This window comes from Cyprinodon variegatus, unplaced genomic scaffold (assembly GCF_000732505.1).
Source record: "Cyprinodon variegatus isolate N-32 unplaced genomic scaffold, C_variegatus-1.0 Scaffold121, whole genome shotgun sequence".
In the NCBI taxonomy this organism is placed as follows: domain Eukaryota; kingdom Metazoa; phylum Chordata; class Actinopteri; order Cyprinodontiformes; family Cyprinodontidae; genus Cyprinodon; species Cyprinodon variegatus.
Genome location: NW_015150574.1, coordinates 351,179 through 372,902, shown reverse-complemented (window position 1 = coordinate 372,902; position 21,724 = coordinate 351,179). Strand labels below are relative to the sequence as shown.

At 36.2% G+C, this 21,724-nt stretch overlaps 1 protein-coding gene across 1 annotated transcript in view; it reads right to left on the bottom strand.

Annotated features, from left to right (window-relative positions):
* Positions 1-17,600: 17,600 nt before the first annotated feature.
* The window catches only part of psat1 (phosphoserine aminotransferase 1), a 9,802-nt gene continuing 5,678 nt past the window's right edge, over positions 17,601-21,724 (bottom strand). The window contains exons 5-9 of the mRNA XM_015375549.1: positions 20,762-20,934; positions 20,465-20,634; positions 20,017-20,145; positions 18,599-18,736; positions 17,601-18,524 (exon numbers count right to left, since the gene is read on the bottom strand). Of these exons, the coding sequence (XP_015231035.1) occupies positions 18,407-18,524; positions 18,599-18,736; positions 20,017-20,145; positions 20,465-20,634; positions 20,762-20,934 (728 nt within the window). The 3' untranslated portion in view covers positions 17,601-18,406. The remainder of the gene's footprint in view (positions 18,525-18,598; positions 18,737-20,016; positions 20,146-20,464; positions 20,635-20,761; positions 20,935-21,724) is intronic.

The following is a 21,724-nucleotide window of genomic DNA, read 5'->3' as shown; positions in this document are numbered from 1 at the left end:
TTGTCTTGCTTGGTGATGGGTGGACTGGGTTACTCAGACTGTGGTTGTTCCTTGGTGAATGGAGAAGCTTACTGCCACTCAGATTTCCTGTAGTACAGGGCTGTAGTGCAGAAGAAACCTTTGCTTGGTGTGAAGCTCAAACGACCTCTTGGGAAAAGTTGATCCAAACTTCCTGTTTGGAGTGAACGGAGAAGCTGACTGCCACTCTGATTTCCTGCGGTACTTGAACGGGCTGCGGTGCAGATGAAACCTTTGCTTGGTGTGAAGCTCAAACGAACTCTTGGGGAAAGTGGATCCAAACTTCCTGTTTGGAGTGAACGGAGAAGCTGACTGCCACTCTGATTTCCTGCGGAACTTGAACGGGCTGCGGTGCAGATGAAACCTTTGCTTGGTGTGAAGCTCAAACGAACTCTTGGGGGAAAGTGGATCCAAACTTCCTGTTTGGAACCCCAGCTCAGTTAGAAGCTCAGTTTAACCTTCCTGAGAGAGAAGGACCGAACAAATCCAGATTGCAGGATGGGTTATGACAATTGACATAGAAATACACAGAGCACATTTTTAGCTCTCTAAAGTAATCTGACTAAAACCCTGGTTTGCTTTTACTTTTTTACTATTGTACAAAAATAATTGTATCTAATTATTAGATATAAAACTGTTGTACTGCTGTTTAGCCCTTTAATGCTTGGACCATGAAATAATTGAGAGAATATTCTATTTTTTTTTTATTAGAGTGGCAATGTTGTCTTTATGTAGTATACTGTACTTCTCTGTGGTGATGATCATGCAACAGGAAGTTTTGACTTGTCTCAAACTTTTCACTGTGCAGAGTTTTGATGCTTTGAATGCAATGCTGTAATGTAATTCACTTAAAACGAAATGCCTGTGTAGACCATTAATATCACATGGAAAGATTTTGGGCAAAACAGTGATAAAATATTATTACAACTAAAATATAAAAAAAAAAAATATTAAGAGATGCGTGATTAAAGGGAGCAAAATGAGCAATCATCCCAAATAAATGTTGATTCTAGCATGTAAATTGATTATTAGATTATCCAACTTATGATGTATTTTGGTATCTTTTTCAGTTCTGTTCACTGGGGCTGGGCAAAATCCTCCTCACAGTCATAATTAAACACCAAAGCACCAAATGTAGCTTTGTGCACCTTGTTCAGTCCTCTGCTAATGGCAAAAAAGCCTCATTAGCTCCTCTGTCTTTGCTGACATTTTGTTATCACACAGTGACAGCCACACACAGATAAACACGTGCATTAAATATTCACAAAACTGTTTATACTGGCAGAGAGACAACCAGGAAACACACACTATACTACACACCTACGAGGACGCACATGTGAACACGGATCCCCAGGCAGCAATTAGTTGAGCCTCATAAGAGTTCCCTCCCTCATCTCACTGAGCTGTAGGTGCAAATTAAATTTGTCTTAGAGGGCTGTCACTGGTCCCTCAACATACATGAACATGTCAGGGTCACACAGAGACAAAGGCAGGTGCTCTCACACTCATATGCAGACTCCACAAACCAAACACAATTACTGATTTTTCTCCTGCTGTAAATTTAGTAGAGTTCCTGAGTTCACTTCCAAACCTTGCTGCAACGAAAGGCTTATCGAAACAATAAATCTATGTATAAAGACAGAAATTATATAGTAAGTGACTCCAAATTAAAGCTAAACTTGTCTCTCTCTGAAGTTCTTAGGTTTGTTATTCAATAATATTTCTTCTTACCAGCAGAGAAATTTTTTATCAACAACAGGTGCAAAGGCAGAGATTAAAACAGCCTGGTGGGGATACAGGAAACGTTTTCAGGATTTTTCTTACTTCTATTTACACAATCATCTATCTAGCTTTGTCCTCTAACTCCTTAATTCTCCACCAGAGTGGCTAATAAATGTCTTTGCTGGTCCATAGGTCTGAGTAAAAGTGGATTCTGAACCAGTTGGATATCCATTACGTTTCCATATATTTAATATTTTCTCAAATTCTCAAAGAAGAAGCTTGTATTAGAATATCAGAGTCCCTGGAATGATCCTCTATAAAGTCAACCGTATTAAAAAAAAGATATATTAACAGGTTTAGGTGAGATACACACTGTTAGAAATTACCAGTTTTCCCAAAAAAAATGAACAGTATAATTTAACAGTAACTCTTGTAATTTGCTTCAATATACCAAATGAATACCTGTAAAAAATACAGTCTCCCTGGATTTTGCAGCATTTAATTCTTATTTTATATCAAAATCCTGCAATCAAAAACAATGTTATATTACAACAAGGACAGTAAAAATTCAAGAATTTCACAGCATTCAATAGTATTATTACAATAAAATACTGCATATAAATACATAAAGGAACTTTGCAATATTTGAAAAGAGGTCACTGTTTCCCTCGCGGTATTAACCAAGCTGCTGTTTACCGCCCACCAAAAAAAAGTAAGTAATTTACACTTAACATGTGTCAACAATCAGATCTTACCTGTAACTAATGGCCAACGTATGAGCATATACTGGCATATGCCGACCTACTTGCCGTATGGCGACGTGTGCCAGAGTGCTTCAGCGTGCTCATTACTTACACAAAACTTACCCATAAGTTATCCAACGTATGCCAGTGTTTTTGCAAGATTTTTCGTACGTCAGGCATACGCTGGTCTAAATCGTCAAGGTGTCACAGGGGCTTAAGAAACATGCATAACTGTTTGCCGCACTACTAGTATTTACATTATTTTTAAATGAACATTTATTAGATGAGACGTTTCTCATTTTGTCAGCAAGTGCCTGACATTGAACCTTCTCTTACAGCATTTGCTAATAGCATAGCTAGGAAGGCTCGAGTGAGGGTGTGCTGCTGTACATGTAAGAGCTCTGCTGCATATTCCAATAAAGTTGGCGAGCTCTATTCGCCTCTTACTGGTCTTTCAGAACCTAAACGTTGGATTATATGGTTTGATAGGAGAAAAGGCACAGCTGGACATCTCGAAAAAACCTGTCTGTAATACAGGAGCTGAAACTAGCTGTTCTTATTTACAGGGTATTAACCTTGGCATCAATCCAGAAAGAGCTCAAAGAACAGAAAGTGTACAACAAGGAACCTTCGTGTGAGCACACTTTTGAGGAAGCTTGCCTTTGAGTGGGCATCATAGTTTTTTGCAGCAGCAGTACTTTCATCCTCAGGTTAGAGAAGCCTAGCTCTTTTTGTACTTTGTAAAGACAACTTTACAGTATAGGATTTTCATACAACACAGTTGCATGTGGACTCATTGTAATGTTTGAGATTGAGAGGAGTTCCTAACCCCTTTATGGCAATCCTACATCTCTCAAGTCCTTAACTTATTTTTGCCATGTAGGCTTTATTTTTATTGTAACACAAGAGATTGAATATTTGAAGAACACAGGTTGTTAAAGTGCCAGTTTGTGCACAATTCCTCTGCATTTTAAGATGTTTTTATGACTAGAAAGTTGAATTTATTGAGAATTTGGAAGTTCTTTACATTTGCCTCTATGTTGAAAAACACATATTTGTTGATAAATGTGGAACTGGTTAAAATTGACTTTACCTCAGGGTTTTTTGGTAAGCGTAAAATTTATGTAAATTCATAGTAAATGTATTGATCTTTGGGTTTACGGGGTCTAGTCTTTAGCAATGTAACCTTGCAGCAGAAAGGTCCTTGGTTTGGTTCCCAGCCTGGGTTAACAGCCCTTTCAAAAATACCATATCATACATAGTAATTAAAAAAATTATTGTCAAATTTGAAAATACCTTTTTAACATTGCTTAAGGTTTTTTGTTTTGTGTGCATTTTTTAAGAAAAAGTTGACACGAAACATTGGAGGTAGAAACACCTTTTTTGAATCAGCTCTGACGAAGTAAACATTTACCTCACATGGCTGGAGGCAAAATTACCATTACTACCTAAAATGTAACCTAAGAACAACTTACCTGATTAAAACACATTTATTAAATCTTTCCCCGATTACAGATCTGCGGTCAGTGCTAGATTGCAGCCTTACTTTATCAAAGCCTTGCAAGTTACAATGTGGAAGATGATGTATGACAACATTACTCTTTGATTAATGTGATTTAACCAAAATGGAAACACCCCTAATTCGACTTTCCTTTTTCCAAACTTGTAAAAGTCCCTCAAAATTTACATTTCAGTTGGATGGAGGATGGTTTCTTTCATGCTTGGAAAGCTTCCATAGCTTTCTGTATTTTATGTTGGATATTTTCATCACATCTCTTGAATTTAGTGCACTAGTTGACCTTTCTCTACTTCATAGGAGAACAGCAAGCACGGCAGGAATAATATGGCCTTTTTTGAACTGTTGTATATCAGTCCCTAACATTTTTTTCCCCTCCATTGTGGTAGGTAGAATAGGTTAGACACTTTGGAAAGTCTGTGCCCTCTGAATCTGCTGGCAGTTCATTTGCCATCTCTGAGATTACTTCGTTTTTGCCATTACAAATATTCACTAGATCAGAATCAGTCATTTCAACTGCATGATCCGCCTCTGAGCCACTATGCTGAGACTCTCCGATCGGACAGCAAATCCCTCCACCTGCACTGTCTGTCGGCAGGGATGGCTCTCTGTCTCCTCCTCAAACACACGCCGGACTTCTGACCTTCTTAGTTTGCAGAGAAACAAACTTTAAAAGTTGCAGCCCACCGTTATAATATTAAATATTAAATATTCATATCGCAAATCTTTTCTGAATACTTACTTCTTACCTCTGCCTGTATATTTAATGGTCAAAGTATCAATTTTGGGCCCTCCTCTGTCCTGGGCCTGGGACAATTGACCCCTGTCAGCAGGCATGATGGCAATTATTCCAAACATGGATGGTGCATACAGATATACAGTTTGGCAGCTACAAAGGATGGGTTTACTTTGGATAACTTAATTTGTTGTACAGATTAAATCCATTTTAGGAAACTACTCTTTGTACTTAGTCGGGGAATAATAAACCTATATCTGTTGAGCATGATAATAAAGCCTAAAACAGAAGATATCAGTGAATGGTTAAATATTTTCCTCTTCATATAAAAGACAAAAAACCCTTTCTCATTTTCATTTTGCTATACTATCATTTAGACAGTTTGTTCAGTATTCTCATTTCCAGCATTAGATTGCAGAACAATCATGTAAATTTTTTAATTTACAGCAACATTAATCACCTTGTCCTGTTGATATCACACAGGGATTCAGTCAAATGAACAGTAAAGCCATGCCATGACTTTCTCACATTAGTCAAAGTACAAGTGGTTCTGAGTGACTAAATGGCAAAATGACAATGTACCCTGACACCTAAATGAATGGCACTTTGCTGCTAATGAATGACAAGGCTAATTGCAGGAACGGCTTGTTGCTCTTTGGTTTAGATAAATACTCCAACAAGAGGGGTGCTTTAATTATCTCCAGCGTGTTTGTGCCGGAGCGCTGTCGCCGCTGCTTCACTGGAGATGTCTGCTGAATGAGACAAGCTAATTAAGAGCGATTTCCCCACTCCCCACTCATTAATAACACAACAGCAATTAAGAGGAGCTAGTGGAACATAGTGCATTGGGTGCTAACAAGATTAGCCTCATGGAGCATCGAGTTTACAATAAATAAAGACGCACACACACATATACAAATGGAAAGCTGGGAAGGAGATTCATTTGAAAGAGAAAAAATATATTAAAAGGTGTTACAGGGAAGAAGTGGCATAATGAGGATACAAGGAGCTGAAGAGGGTGAAGAGAAATGAGATGATAGACAAGAGGAATGGAGGCTGAAGAATGACCACAAGCAAATCTAGTTGAATAAGAAACGTAGGGCATAGAAAGTGCAAACTGGAAAATAGAATATAATAGGAGACCAAATGCAAAAAAGCAGAGAAAAAGACTGTGTCCTTCTGATTCAAGCTCTTTTTTCATTTCCCTGTATTTTCCTTCTCGTCACTGAGTGGCCTTTATATGACCTCTTATACTGTATAAAAGACACTCAGGTTTCTGAGGGCAGAGAATAATAAAAAAAGGGAAGGAAAGAGTCTGTCCATAGTTTAATGAGAAAAACGGTAATAATAAATTCAGAAACAAAAACAACAAATGGATAAATATCACACCCAGGAACAGATATGGAGATATAATGGAAATAAAAGGATCAAGGAAGTAATTAGACCAACCGTTATGGCTCACATGGTCAAGTGGAAAAGACTTAATGGGATCTCTTTACTAAGAGCTATAAAAGAGAATAAATTTGACCCAAGAGGTTGAAGAAGAGCTTACGTCACCATCCCAGTCTCAACAGTTAGCTGAACTGAATTCAGTTTTTTGGTATTTAAGCATGAAAGTCTTTAGTAAATGTTACAGCTTTCCTACTTCTTAATCTCATGCATTAGAGGTTTATCTGATTCAAATAAGTTGATTTCAATCCGTTCATTAATTTATCTTGTCGTAGGTCGACACAAATGCATCATTTCTTACTCCTGAGTTTTTTTTCATCCTGTCTCCTCCATCTTAAATCATTTTTACTTCTGTGGCAATCATACCACTCTCCTCACTAGCATAAGTATCGTTAGTCTCTTTTTCAGCTCCCAAGCTTCGTCCATTTTCATCCTTACACCAAATATTTTTTGTGCTGATAGCTTCTTTAGGGAGTGGCGACCTCATTGTTAGTGCATAGAGCTTGGAATCCTGAGGTTCTGAGTTCGAGCCCAACTCCCACAGACTGCCACTCTGGGTCTCTGAGTAAGACCCTTAACCCCCGATTGCTCCCCGGGCGCCCCAAGATGGCAGTCCACTGCTCCCCAAGGGGATGGGTTAAATGCAGAGGTAAATCTATTCAATGTGAGATCAATAAAGTTCAATTATTATTATCATAATTTAGCTTCAGGTGGATGCACCCTGATGGTGTAGTTGGTGACTTTATATGACTAACACTCCTAAGAGGTGTAACACTCATGTTGGCCTGCAAATATTGCTTAGGGTTATAGAATCAAGAGCAGTATCACAATAACATATTTGCAGAGAATTGCTGAGACATTTTGCCCAGAGATTGAACATTTGAGAACCTGCTTTAGGTCAAAGAGCAATATGTTAATGAGTCTTGGCTTGTTGTGCAAACACAATTGCAGATTTTGCTCCATTTGTTTTTGAATTCTATAGCATCATTTTCGTTGCCTTTTAATGTCACTGTTTTTTTGTTTTGTTTTTTTTGGGGGGTTTTTTTGGTTCCAACACATGTCTGTCTGAGTGGCTTAAAATGAAAATTGCACAAATAAGCAAATCTTTAACTTTTTGCCAGACAATGTATTTTGAAACACGTAAAATGTTTTTGGTTTTATTTGTCACAACAGACAATTTAGAGGATCAGTCTATACTTAAATCCTATTAGCTTTTGACTTGGGTTAAGTTTATATACACAGCTATATGAATTACATTGCTTAACTAATATTTTTCAAAAACTCTAGTGCTGTATGAACTTTAGATCACAATCTTGACAGTCTAAGAAATTCTAGGTATTTACATTTGCGCATCAACCATGCAGGATTACTATGAGCTTTTAGAACTAGTAAACAAAACCTTTTCTTGATAAGTTTTTGACTTTGATCAGTTTAATACATATTTATTAAGTCCTAACACATCTCCTGTTCTTTAGATCCATTTTTTTTTCTCCTTCATTAGATAATTATTAGAAAGTGGACCTTAGTGGGATAAATAGTAGATTAATTGATAATTGGCCTGATCTTTTATTTGTAGTAAAAACAACTCAAGCATATTAAAATTAAGGTTTCATAGCTGGTGAAACGTATTGATATATGAACTTAAATGTTATTTAACATTGCTTACCCACACAACAACAGATTAAAATATCACTGTGCCAGTGACCAGTAGTAGCATGGAAGACACCTACTTAAATGTAGATGAAGACATTGTTTTTATATTTGTTTTGTTTTTTTTCTTCTTAAAAATGAATCCAGTTATCTGTCTTCACATGTATTGATTTGCAATGTTTGAAATGACCTAATTTATCAAAGCTGGTCTTGAAGATGCATCATGTCAGTGAAAAGAACATTCATATTGGCTGAAGGACAGGACTGGATAGTGATTTCAAATAAAGAAAAATGCTGTAAATTCATCTGGAAAAAAAAACATGTACTAGCAATCATGTCAAAGAGAAAACTGTAACATCGTCTGAACAGTTGAACAGAGAGGGAAATAATAAGGACCAAGGGTACATTCAGACATTTATGATTTTCCTTTCAAAGCCTGTAGCATACATGCACACTGTATCTATAGAAAACAGCCTCCAAGGCATGTGTAAGCTCAATGTGTGTGTGGGTCTGCATAAAGAATGTCAGTCACGGTAACTTTTTGTGCTGCATGCATGGAGCTCTTGACATGAGACTCAATCAGCAGCACTAAAGCCTGCCTCTGCCTCCTGCGCCTCTGCCACCCTGCTTTGGAGTAGACTAATCTCCACTGCAGGATGTAGAGGAGCCATTTGATATTGTCTTCCCCGGTGTTTTTCATTATCACAGTCTTACTGCTGCTCGCCGGTGGCATTACCTCGACATTAATGGGCTTGACGGGCCGAGAATCACCACACAATCCTGTCACAACCTCCCATCTCTGCTTTAACTCCCGCTCGCATTTCAAAGCCTCTCTGCTTCTTCTTATCTTTCATCTTCTTTTTTTTCCTGCTTTGGGGTGGATCTGCAGCAGTGTAGTGAACAACATTTTGGGCTTTTTTTTTTTTTGGTTAGGTATCCTGGCAGAGTAAAAAAAGTCTGACATTAGAGTATAAAGACTGGGTGTTATAGACATAATAACATATTGTTCCTTTGAAGGGTTGGAAAGTATATTGTATGAAGCCAGGTGCTATTTTTGCAAAGACCCTTCTTATCAAATATTAAAGAACTAGCTAAATTACTTTTATAAAGAGCTTTTTGTGTTATTCTCAAATAAATAGATGCATTTCTTGTTAATTGGTAACTTAAGCAATAAATACCACACAGTGTTCTTGATGTGTTTTAATTGCTAAATGACTATTGACTCCTTTAGTTCATGCAGCTCAAGTTATTACTCTGCCTAATGTTACAATGCAGGACCTCTTATTAATTATTCAGTATTTTACTTTTGTATGTCCACATACTGAGGTGTAATCTTGTTTATAAATGTAGAAAAATTGTTTGATTAGAATTAAACAGCAAAAAATAACGTCAGTGTATCCATCTATATTATGATACTATATCAAGGCTTTGACTCAATCCAGGAGTTTTGCCGAGTCCTTGGTGATTTTGATTGTTTTTTGGGTCATTTTCATGATTAACTGTCCACTTCTAATTATAATTGATTTAGGTATGATTTATTTTTCAGCCAAAATAGTGGATTACATGGCAACCTGGTAAGGTGAGAAGTCCTACATTTCAGAATTTCGGGACACTTCTTTAAGCATCTTGCAGCCTCCTTTTTGAAAATTTGAGAATTTTTGAATTTGTTGGCAGTTGTTCTGAAAGCCTTGTTTTCTACAGTGTAAAGGATGATTTTCAAATGCTCTCGAGAACTCTGTAAATCATCTTAAAGGTTTCAAAGACTGCAACTGTTTATTTCTGAAGACGCTAAAAAGGTTGTTTGTTTTTTTCATCTCATCCTGGGGTTCACTCTAAACTTAAATGTAAAGAGCACACCCAACTTCCCATTTGCTGAAAAACCAGTTTAAACCTGGCAAAAAAATTTGTTTTTAGAGACAGTGGGAGCAGCTCACTAATGCATATCTACCCAGGTAAAAAGACTCAGCAAGTGACCCAAGTTAAAATTGCCTCGGCTCCAATCAGCATGCTGTGAGAATACCAGAGCAGGGTTGACCCAGTAATTTAGGTGATATCATATGGACATCCATCAGTCGCATCTGATCTAACAAGCCGAAGAAAACCTTGCACTTAATAAACATGGCGCAACACTGGTTGAGATAAAGCACCTTTACTACCCCCTGGCTTCCTTACATGTTGCTCTCCATTGTTTACTTTCCTAATTTCTGTCATACTGATGTCATCAATGCTAACCCTGCCAGAGGCCACACAGCTTGCCAGCAGGGGTCAGATCCAGCATTTATTGTCAATGGGAAGGCAGCAAAATGCCCTTTGTTAACAGGTCAACCTGTTTTAAAAGAAACCTGGGTTAACCCGGTATTTTCAGTGGGAAAGAGGCTTTGGTGTGTGATGTCGAAACAGGACAGCCTTTGTTCAAAAGGTTGATCTTAAATATTCTACCATATGTATGTGAGTGTATCCTAATTCCTATTTTACAAGATACTGCTTCAGTTTATGCAAATTTAGGATCGGAAATTCTTTAAAGGTTCTCATGTGGAGGTACGGGGACTGAAATTATTATTGTTGGTTTTATTTTAATTTCATTATATTGAGTGCTTAAGGTATCTTCAATCTTTTTTCAATAGGTTTCCTCTTATTGTCAGTGAGAGTACGTCTTTCCATCTTATCAGTGCATTTTTTTTTCATTCAGTAGGTCTTAAAGGTTGAAGGGTTTCTTAAAGCATTTCAGTTCTCACATAAAAAAAAGTTAACTTTTTAGCTAAGGACTTAAGGAAATACATTTTCAATGCAGCTGTTTCATAAAAGCAAGGAGTTTTGTAAACGAGGGAAAATCTAACCAGTGAGATATGAAAACATACTGCATATGTTGAAAAAACTGTTTAAACTTTTTAACAATAGGCTTTACAGCTTTTATCTAGTTTTAACAGTGCAACAACCTTTAGATTTTAAATTAACTAAAAATTCATCAACTTAATTCTTAATAAGGATGATTTAGATATGAGATGAACACAACACACAAGAATTTGTTATAATTCATAGATATTATGATACTATGTCACTAACAGCATTTGAAAAAACAACTAACCTTCATTATTTCACATCAGAACAAATTTGATCAGCCAAGAACATCTGTTTAACCTACAGTATGGATTTAGGAAATGTAAAAGTCTTCATTATGATTTTCATTAGGATTTTCATATTTATCACTTGTCTGGCAGCATAGTTTCTTTTCCTAACTGTACAGTCACAATTTCCCATTTTTAGCCCTCTAAAATATGTACAGCATTTATTCCCACCACTATAAAAATGCATAACAAAATAAATTTGTCTTTTATCACACTAACATTTTAGAAAACTTTAGTTAATTTATTCAGTGAGAAAAAATCTGCAGTATGAAACTACAGAGTTCAAAAAGGTATATTATCTGTACTATTGGCTCCTCTAATAAATACAAAAAAAACAAAAAGACTTTTTAATCCATACTTTACATAACAAATTACATATCTTACCTACCCTCTAGATGTAAATTTGCAGAGCAAAGTTAAAAAAAAAGTATAGGATAGCATCAACTTTTACACTTTAAAGGGTATAATGCTATGAAAGAAATCCCTTAATCTGTCAAGGATTGGTGGGGGGTGACCTGAAGAAATTAATCAGATTTTTTTTTTTTTTTTTTAATAACAGTATATTAATCACCTTAAAAGCCCCAGATAACAATGGAGATTACACTTTAAATCATAATTATTGTATCATTTTCTTTACTTTTAAATTGATTTGAATTCATCAGCTACATATTTGATTACTTTAAATATTTTAATTTACTGTTTTAGGTTCATTGCAAGTAGGAGGAGAAAGACAGGATGCACTGATGAGCTTTTATATTATGCACTTTATAGAAGTAAAGATATGAAACCTGCAGAGTCTGTTTTTTTATATATTTTAATTATATATTTGTAAATGTTTTGCATAAAATTTTAAATCTTCCAAATCTATAGCCTTAATTCACCATCTTTTGGAAAGAGAAATCATTGCACTGCTGGTAGCAGTAATTTAACTTTAACACACATCAGCTGAAGCTAACGGTTAAACAGACCTACCGTAGTCATGTACTATGCCTACAAAAAAAAAAACATGTTTATGTTTAAATAAAGCTATATACAATATTAGTCTTAATAGTGTTTACTTAATGCTTTTTAAGCCTAAAAACAATTTTTGCACCAGACACGATCAGCAGATTTGGATGTCGACGTAGCCAACTTGCCATCTTTAGAGGCTTCAGTTTCCACTTCATTGAACGCCAAAGCTCATATTGTGCTCTCAGAGCTCCGCTTATCTCTTTTGGCATCAAATATATTTAGCATTTTTCGCACCTAAACTTGGACTTTTCCTCTTTCTTTTCTCACCTTCCCTTGCAAAATTCTGACCTACCTGGCTTAATTACTTCTTTGTTTATTCATTGCATGCAGGTGCAATCATCATTCCTCTGGTCATGTGGACTTGTGGTGGTTAATACAGAAAACGGTCAAGTGTACTAACAAATAGAATAAAAACAAAGTGTTAAACACAGAAATTAGGAATTATAAGCCAAAAGGGGTAAGATTGGTAAAGGTATGCTGCTACTACTGTACACACCAACCTGACACATGGGGGATAGGCAAGAAAAATCCCTCTCTGTCCTACAAATACAAATTAGTTATATACTTTTTCTAATTTTACTGGATCTGGATCTGTCTCTGGAGCTTTGTGCTTGAACAACAAAAATTCCAGATCAGTCTGGTATGAAAATGGATAAATGGGGTATAGCTTCTAATGCACACTGTTATATATGATAAAGAATCGATGATATTGTCTTCCAATGGAAGCTCTGATTAAAAAATAAGGATAGCTAATGTTGCCTTTTATTATATTCTACTATATACTACATTCCCTGTTATATTATATTTTACACATATTTATTTCTTAAGCAAGATATTAAACTTTTTATAATATTTTCAAAAAAATTCATATTTGTAGTTTTGACTAAAATATGCAAATAAATATATTGTGTATAAATTGTAATGATTGATAACAATGATGAGTAGTTGACATCAACCCTTTATCAACACATAAACATAGCTTCAAACGTGTAACATTGTACAAGAAATCCTGCAAAATACAAGAGTGATAAAAAAAAAAAGCTTAAAGACAATAAAATCTTGCTCAGTTTTTACTAAAATACCAGCAAATGCATACATAGTGGGCTAAAAATGTATGTTGCTCTGAAACACTAATGTACAAAAACTTTACATAATTAAACTATTTTACTGAAAAAACATGTTTTTCACCTTGAGGCGCATCCACTTTCCCTGATAAATGGTGGCTAAAATATGGATAAAATCTTTTTAAATGCTATGCTTAATATGCTAAAAGCCTCAAAAGATTTCCTGGAGATCTTCTTGCAAATCAGTAGAGAAAGCATTCAAAGGTTCACTAATGGCTGAAGGGAACATAATCTGAAGCTTTAGCTGGCCTCGACAGGAGCACAAAGACTTTTAATCATACAACACTGTAACATAAACCTTCGAACATTTCAGATAATTAGGAGCCACTGTTTTCCAGCGCAAAGACTCCAGGCATTAAGCAATATCTGGCTGCAGTAGTACATGTCAGCCTTTCAGCACACAAAGCCTCACGCAGCAGGACCAACATTTCTCTCCCCTGTGATCCACAGTCAACAGCAGCAGTCAGCCTTTCCTCCCCTGCTTTTGGTATTGATATTTGCTAACAGCCAAAATTACTTTTTGGAAAGTATCATCTGGGATGTTATATAAAATAATAACTGCTAGATCAACTTTACCTTGTGTTTTATTACATCTTAAAATGAAAGTAAGAAAATGGAAAGTTGTTTTTTTTTTTTTTTTCTTATTTCTCCTCTGGTCACCAGCTGGATTCATGAATCACTGTGAAATAGCCTCCTTGTTTTTGCTTCATCATGGATTAAGATCTCAATCTTTTAACTGTATTGTTTTACCTAGAATGAGTGCCTCCAGCAAATATGAAAAACACCAAAAATGCTTTATTGCCATACATCCATTTGCTCTAACAATGGCCTCCAACAGAACAGCAGTAATTTAGTGAGGAACTCCAGCTGCTACGGAAAATGCACATCTCCTAGTAATAAGCTGTGTACGTCACAGGAACCTCTTTAATCTACATGCTTCTGTGTAAAGTGGGTGTATTTACATGCCAACAGACTGTGAAATAGCTGTATTAAAATAAAAAAAACATACAAGCAAAACAAAAAATGAAAATCAGGAGGTGTATTTTCAGTGAGTTTTGTGGTATCTGTGTTTGCCAGTGTTTTTGAGTTGACCTTATAAAAAAAATACATTACAGTCTCTAAAGCTGTCTGATTGTGGATGCATGTTGGCATGAAATAAAGAATAAAACCAAAGGCTCTTCTTTTTTGTCATACAATAACATGAAAATCTGTCATGTGATGATAAGCAAGGGATGCTTTTATATTTAAAGTTCATTATCCAAAGACACAGATCTCTGTTTATACAAACAGCATTGCTAGATGTGACTGCATATGTTAAATGTTCATATGTAGGCGTTAGGCTGCAAAAGACAAATCGAATAAAATCAGAAGCAAAAATCACCAGGGAAAAGAAAGAGCCATGTCTGTTCTGAAGATTTCTGGATTGGCACTTCCACCTAGAGGTAGATTGCTGCAATTACAACAGGTTTCATTCTGTTGGCTGCAGAACCTGCATTATTACACTGTTCTAGATATGTTTTGAAATAATTTAAGACACACAAAAACATTTTAAAACAAAACAACAAATGTAAAAAAAAAAAAAATATACAAAATAGCTAAGAAGTGATGACTATGGACTAACAATATTGACCCATTTTAGGTAAATCACATCCAAACTCATCACATCCAAAGTTTGCTATTAAGCCCATGCATGTGGGAAACATAGTGCATCTGTTTCAAGAAATGAAGCCAAGGAAGGTGGTGTATCGATAGCTCTAGAGTGTCCTGGTGTCCACTGTTGTAGGTCAGGACTCATAAAGCAATATTTTGGATGAGTTGCAGCTGCTTGACTGACTCTTAAAATCCAAACAAATTTAATACATCAAAAATGAAATCCTGCACTAACTCCTCTGTAGGTAATGATTAGAAACTGTTATTCTGGTAATGTGTTTCAAATTTAGTGATAGATTTCAAGTTTTTAAAGTTGCATTCTGACTCTATGATGATACCTATGTTTAGATCATGCTTTGTGCAAGCTCTGGGTTTTAAAAAGTTTGGGAGTTACTTCTATCTCTTTCTAGGTCTAAAAGGTAATAATACTGATAATTTTATTTATTCATCATTTTCAATTGTTGATACGTTGATATTTTGTTGATGGGTTAACTAACCCATCTGTTGGCACCCCTTTGGGCTAAGGGTGTTGCTCAGGGACCCATGGTAAGGATTTGAACCGGGGAACTTGCAGCCTTGCCAAAAGGCAGGAGTCCTCCTTTAACAGATACCCCAGCAATCTTTCCTTCAAAGGATGAAACAAAGGAAGATTTAAACTAAATGAAGATGACCTTCCATAAAGTACAAGTTTAAGGATGTGCCTACTACTGCAACTATGTTGTTAAAGCTCTTAAACAGAGACGGGTTAATTACTTATTATACAGGTACTGGGCAAAAATAGGATAAAATATCACTACTCTTACTTGAGTAAAATTTCAGGCTACCCCATCCATTGTAATTCCACTTAACAAAAACAAGTCTGTCTTAAGTGAATATGCAAATGTGAGAGACACACTTTCTTCTTTTTTGTACTCACAGCTTATAGGTTAAACGCCTGCGTAAATTCTTAGTCAGCTGGGTCATAGCAACCACAAAACAGGCTTTAATTGGAAGGCAAAGGACATTTCTGAAGACATTTTAGACACCTGTCAGTTCAAAGGCTCCTTTATAGGTGTCAAAACATCTTCAGAAAAATTAAGTGAAAGCCTAGTTAGTTGCCTCCCAATTAAAGCCTGTTTAGTGGTTGATTAAACGATTTTTTTCCATCTGCTGAGTCTGCCATGTCATTTGGAGATTGAGTGAAAGCACAGTAAACAGTATACTGTAATTTAACCTATTCCTATATACTTAAAACTATTCCTTTTGTTTTATAACTCAAAACATTTATTTAGAATAGGGTTAATTCCACATCATTTTTCAATTCTGTAATTGTTTTTTTTTTTATGTTTATTTTTGAAACACCAAGATATTTTGCTAAATTTACCATAGTTTTTGTAAACTATTAAATCATTAGCTTTGAACATGGGTATAAGGAGATCTGTTACTCAGTGCTTGAGTACCCTCTTAACCAAATACTCTTTTTACTTTTGAGTAAAAATATGATAAAATAGTGCTACTCTTACTTAAGTGCAATATTTGAATATTCTACCTACCTTTGCTTCCAGTCGCATGCTCTCTTGTTTTTTAAGTTAATTGTACTAAATAAACCATATGAAAGGTCAAACTGATATCATACAATCTGTTGTCTAATCTTTCTTATCAAAACTCATTTTCTTGTCTGGGTTTTTTCTCTGTAGATGAAGAGCAACTTGGTTTGTTTTTGCTTCTGCAGAACTTCAGGCGCATCCCAAATCTCTCCTTCTTCAGTCAGTATTGAACAGATACTGTTTCAGTTGCTTAACACCTTTCTAACAACGACCAGCCGCTTGACATCTTCCAGTCAGGCTTCTATGCTCACCGCAGTACAGAAACTGCCCATTTCTAGCTGTTCAATGACTTCTATATAAACACAGACTGGTATTATTGGACCTCAGAGCAGCATTTGACACTGTTGATCACTCTATTTTATAAGAGCGCTAAGAAAACTGGGGCTTCCTTTCTGGTCCAGCACCAAACTAGTTTAAATCCTACTTGAAGGACAGGAACTTTTCTTATATCAGTAGGTAGCTTTACAATAGAGAACACTAAATCAAATCTTAGGTCCCCTTCTATTCAACAGCTGCATGCTCCCCCTTACTAAGACCTAAGATCAAGTTACCATAAGTATGCAGATGACACAGCTCTATGATGTCACCAGGTGACTAGGAACCCATTCAAGCACTGCCTAAATGCATACAATTAATTGATGGATGGAAGCTAGCAAACTGCTCTAATCTACTTTGCATACTCACAATCAGAAACAAAGATGGAGAAGAAGCATTTAGGTTTTATGTTTTGCATGTTTAAAATAACTCCTAAAAGGGGAGAAGCGATGAAGTTGCTTTAAATCAAGACTAAAAAATATATTAGCTTAGTGGCCTTCAACTGTGCAATCTAAACATTATAAGTTAGTTTTCAAGTCCTACTTTCATTCCATCTTTTTTTTTTTTTTATAAAACTCTCATATTATAATGTGCCAGTCTAATTCTCTTTGACTACTTGTGTTGCCTCGATCCCATTGCAATGCACAGTTTTTTAATGTGTAGTACTTTGAATTGTCTCGCCAATGAAATTGCCTTGCCTTGCCTCACTGTTTAGTGTGTCGATTATAGCTATTGTCCCAAACTTGCTGTATAAATATGTAAAGTTTACAAAGTAAAGATCACTGCAGCATATCTTCATAATCATACACATATCAGGAGATTTCAGTGCTTTCAAAGGCAAATAAAACTGATCATTAAGAATAAAGAGAAACAGGAACAAAGCAGCGCTTAACATTATTCTCACTAACATCAACCTGGGTGGAATTCATGTGACACAGACATTTGGTGGAACCAATCATTTATTGGACAGTTTAAAAGCACATTGGCTGGTAATGCCCTAGTAATGCATTTCAATATATATATTTACTAGCTAACTGAGTAAAAGAATCATTTTTCTGACAGAATTCTTAGATAAAGTTGAGACTGATAGAATGCAAATTTTCCCTATTAGGTGGTAACATTTTATTTCAGAGATAAAATTATATAGTTTATCGATTGCAACAGTGATCCAGTATGAGTTTATTATAAGATCCTCTACATCTGCTGAGCTTAATTAGTAAGCTTTAATATAACTGAATACTTCTCCACAATATCAACATAAGATGACAGTGTGTTAAACTTTAAGTCTTCACAATCAGAGCACATTTGTTTCCTGATCATAGTGAGAAAATACTATTTCTTCCAATCATACAGCATAACTCACTGTTATGTCATTCAAAACAGAAGCCACCATTACTTTAAATGACTTAAATACTCAAACAATAGAAAACAGATTGAACTCTCAACTTCTCAGCAGATGTCAAAAAAGGAAATATTCTGCATCAATTATTAACAAACACTAAGCAAATGAATTATACATTAGTCTTAAATGTATAAAATAAAAGGGAATTTGATACAGGATACAGGGAATTACTCAAGATGGTACATAAAACAACAAAAATAGAGAATACTTTACTTCAACATAAAATATAGATGTAAATAAGACTTGTTTGGCATTAGTGGGTTTAGTCTATTAGTAAAAGATTTATTGACCGTTTCAGTCACATTCAATTTGAATATTTGTTAATTTTTTTTCCAGCTACAGAGTAATATCTACTGTTTTTAGGTGCAGTTGTTTAACTGGTGCTCCTTGAGGAAACCTCTCATATAGTCTGCAAGGGCTGCAGTGTCCTCCAGAGTTACAGCGTTGTACAAGGAAGCACGCATCCCTCCCACCGATCTGCAGGGGGAGACAGAAGTTAATGATTTTCTCTTCAGTAAAAGGTGCACGAGTTTCAGGCCTGCATGACAAACCTGTGTCCTTTCAATGAAATCATTCCCCGCTTTGATGCCCCCTCCAGAAATTTCTTTTCCAAGGCATCGTCTCCTTCTTTCTTCCCAACACGAAAAGGCACGTTCATGCGGCTTCGACAAGCAGCATCCACAGGGCACCTGACCAGTTCAAAAACAAACACGTGAATGATGATGAAATACATTTACTTTATTCTTCCATTTATTCCCACTTCATTATCTTTTTTCTTTTAATTTGGAACCAATTTCATGAAAGTGAGCTTTAGTCTGAGGGCAAACTAAACTTGTCATTAGCCTGGTGTAGCGGTACTCCAACTTCTTTAGTTTCTTCCATACCACCTGGGAAATCAGTCTAGCAACAAGTATTGAAATGAGAGCAGGACTAGATAATATTCTTCAACTTATGATGGTCAATAAAGGAAAAAAAAAAATGAAAGAACATCAACATTGTAAACTCAGTCAAAAGCTGTGTTGCTTTAAGCATATCTGTTTTCCCCTCTGTTCTTACGTACAACCAAATAAAAAAAAAAATCACATATGGAATTACAGTATGCAGGAAGCCCAAAAATATGAGTTACAAATTGCATTTCTATATTCTAAGCTTTTGAAGTTATTGTTTGTAAACTTACATTATAATCTAAACAAAAATGTATCAATTTTGAATTTTAACCTTTTTACAAATAATTAATTTGCCTCCAATTGGCTCTTACACCTAGGGTCCCGGTTAAATAGGTCAAAAGAATATATAATATAATCCTTTATTTAAAATATAATATTTTCAGAAATTGTAAAAAGAACTTTCAACCTCTTTTAAACCCAGAGTTTGTCTTATAAGGACCTACAGTAAACTCATCCAGTCTTTTCCAGGTTTTGGCAAAGCTTAGGCTGTCGGATGGAATAACTGTTTTTGTTTTAATTTGAGATATTTTCTTATGCAAAGTCATTCATAGTCGACTCAATGAGTATAGGGCAGTCCAATCTTATGTCTGCAATATAAGCTCACATCATCACCCCTACCCCCATGTGTTTACAGTTGGTTGAAGCTGTTGTGCTGATACGCTACGTATTGTTATTTTTCCTTATTTGACTTCTGTCACAGGGAATTGCTTGCGACAGAAGTCTTGAGATTTAAGGACCTTATTCCAGGAGTCCAATGGTTCATTCAGATAAAACTGTGCAAACACCTGGGATCATGTAGCTGCGTCAGTTCCAATTAAATCCAATGGAAGCAATAAGAGTGTACTTTAGAAACCTTTCACGTCCCAGGAGACGTTGCAGAGTGACATGATGTCTTGGAGCGGTGAAATTAGCCTTCTAGCGAAAATTTATAATGGCTTAACATCCAGCTCCATTTTATTTATTTGCAACAGATTCAGTATTTTATGATATTTTGATAAAAAAAAAAAAGCTTTGAAACTTACACATAAAAACCATTCGAAGAGTTGATGATGTCATAAATCATGGAGGATTTCTGCTTGTTGAGCTTCTCCATGGCAGCACTGCCGCCATTGTTCTTGATCCACTCCAGAACCAGACCCATGATGTAGATGCTAAGGTCAATAAAAAGGGTTTTTTTTTTAAAGTTAAATAAACAATAATAAAAAATAAAAAAAATCAACCATTTGTAGCTCTATTTTTTTTAATGACTGGGAGCAAAATGCCAAAAAAGAAATAGTTTACATCTCATCTTAAATGAAAATGTGCCTCTTGCTCTTATTCTTGTTCTTATTCACTTTGAAAAGGTTGTTGTACATAAATATAAAGAAATGTGTTAATAAAACAGGCTTCAACTAGGCTTGTTTGAAAATCTGTTTGTAGTACAAGTATTCAATGATACACTCTCGCCCTATATTATAGAAAACTATGTACCTAAAACATGGAGGAGTATTGTAGAGGGACTTCATTTCAGCTTGCACCTTGTAGTCCAACACAATGGGACACTCCTTCAGAGCGTATCCCAACAGATCATCTCGCACGATGACTACTGTAACCCCAGCGCAACCAACATTCTTCTGAGCCCCGGCGTAAATGAGCCCAAACTACAGAAAGGCGATATGAGAAGAACCTATTAGACAAGAGTCACTTGAAACATAAGAAATATTGTCGGCACGGTTAAAAAGGTCAGCAGAGGAAGGGGGAAATGAGTGAAGTCTGCTTTGCTGTCACCTTTGATACATCTACTGGCCGTGACAGGAAGTTGGAGGACATGTCGCTGACGAGGACCACATCTTTGGTTTCAGGTGTGAAGTTGAACTCCACCCCGTGGACCGTCTCGTTGCAGCAGTAGTACACATAGGAGGCTGAGGGGTTCAGGGTCCAACTGCTGGGATCAGGAATTTCTGTAAAATGAAACAAAAAGATTAGTCGATCTAAAATCATTCACACACACTGATGGTGACAAGATGCATTGAATGGAGGATTTTTCCTGCCAAAGACCAAGAGCATATATTTTCCATTTGAGAGCAGGATTTCCTCTACATGCACTCAGCGCTTGTAATGCTCACATTCAAGACTTCTTGCTTTCTCTCAAATATATTCTCTTCTCCGTCAAATCTTTGTTTCTGTTCTCAGATCTAATGCTTCCTGAACAGATATTTTATCCTCTCCTTAACTTCCTTCTCCTCGTGCGCAAACCAGTCTCGACTTGAGTAAGTGTCTCAGACTGGAGTCAGATTGTCGCCTAGTAACCTATGCAGCCAATAGGACGACAGCCTCAGAAAGGGTGCGCTTGTTTTCTTCAACAGAGTTTGCCGTGTTACTGCTTACTGATTATAAAATTGCTATGGAAAAATCTTTCACAATATTGTAGCCACAGATGTCCTGATAGACAGAAGAAAGGCCTCCATTAGAATGTGTCCCTGAGCCCTCTGACCTCCAACGGCAGGTAAGGAGGGAGACATGTTTTGCCAGGGGACACAATGACAGAGACAGAAGGACCAGGGGCTCAAACCAGCAACCCATCGGTTACAGGATAAACCTCCGAACCACCATCATCCCATACAAGGAAGATGCTTTTTGCATCTCTACTTCTGTGTCCTTGAACCCCAGTCGGCCTCGGCAGATGGCCGCTCACACTGAGCCTGGTTCTGCTGGAGGTTTCTTCCTGTTAAAAGGGAGTTTTTCCTCTCC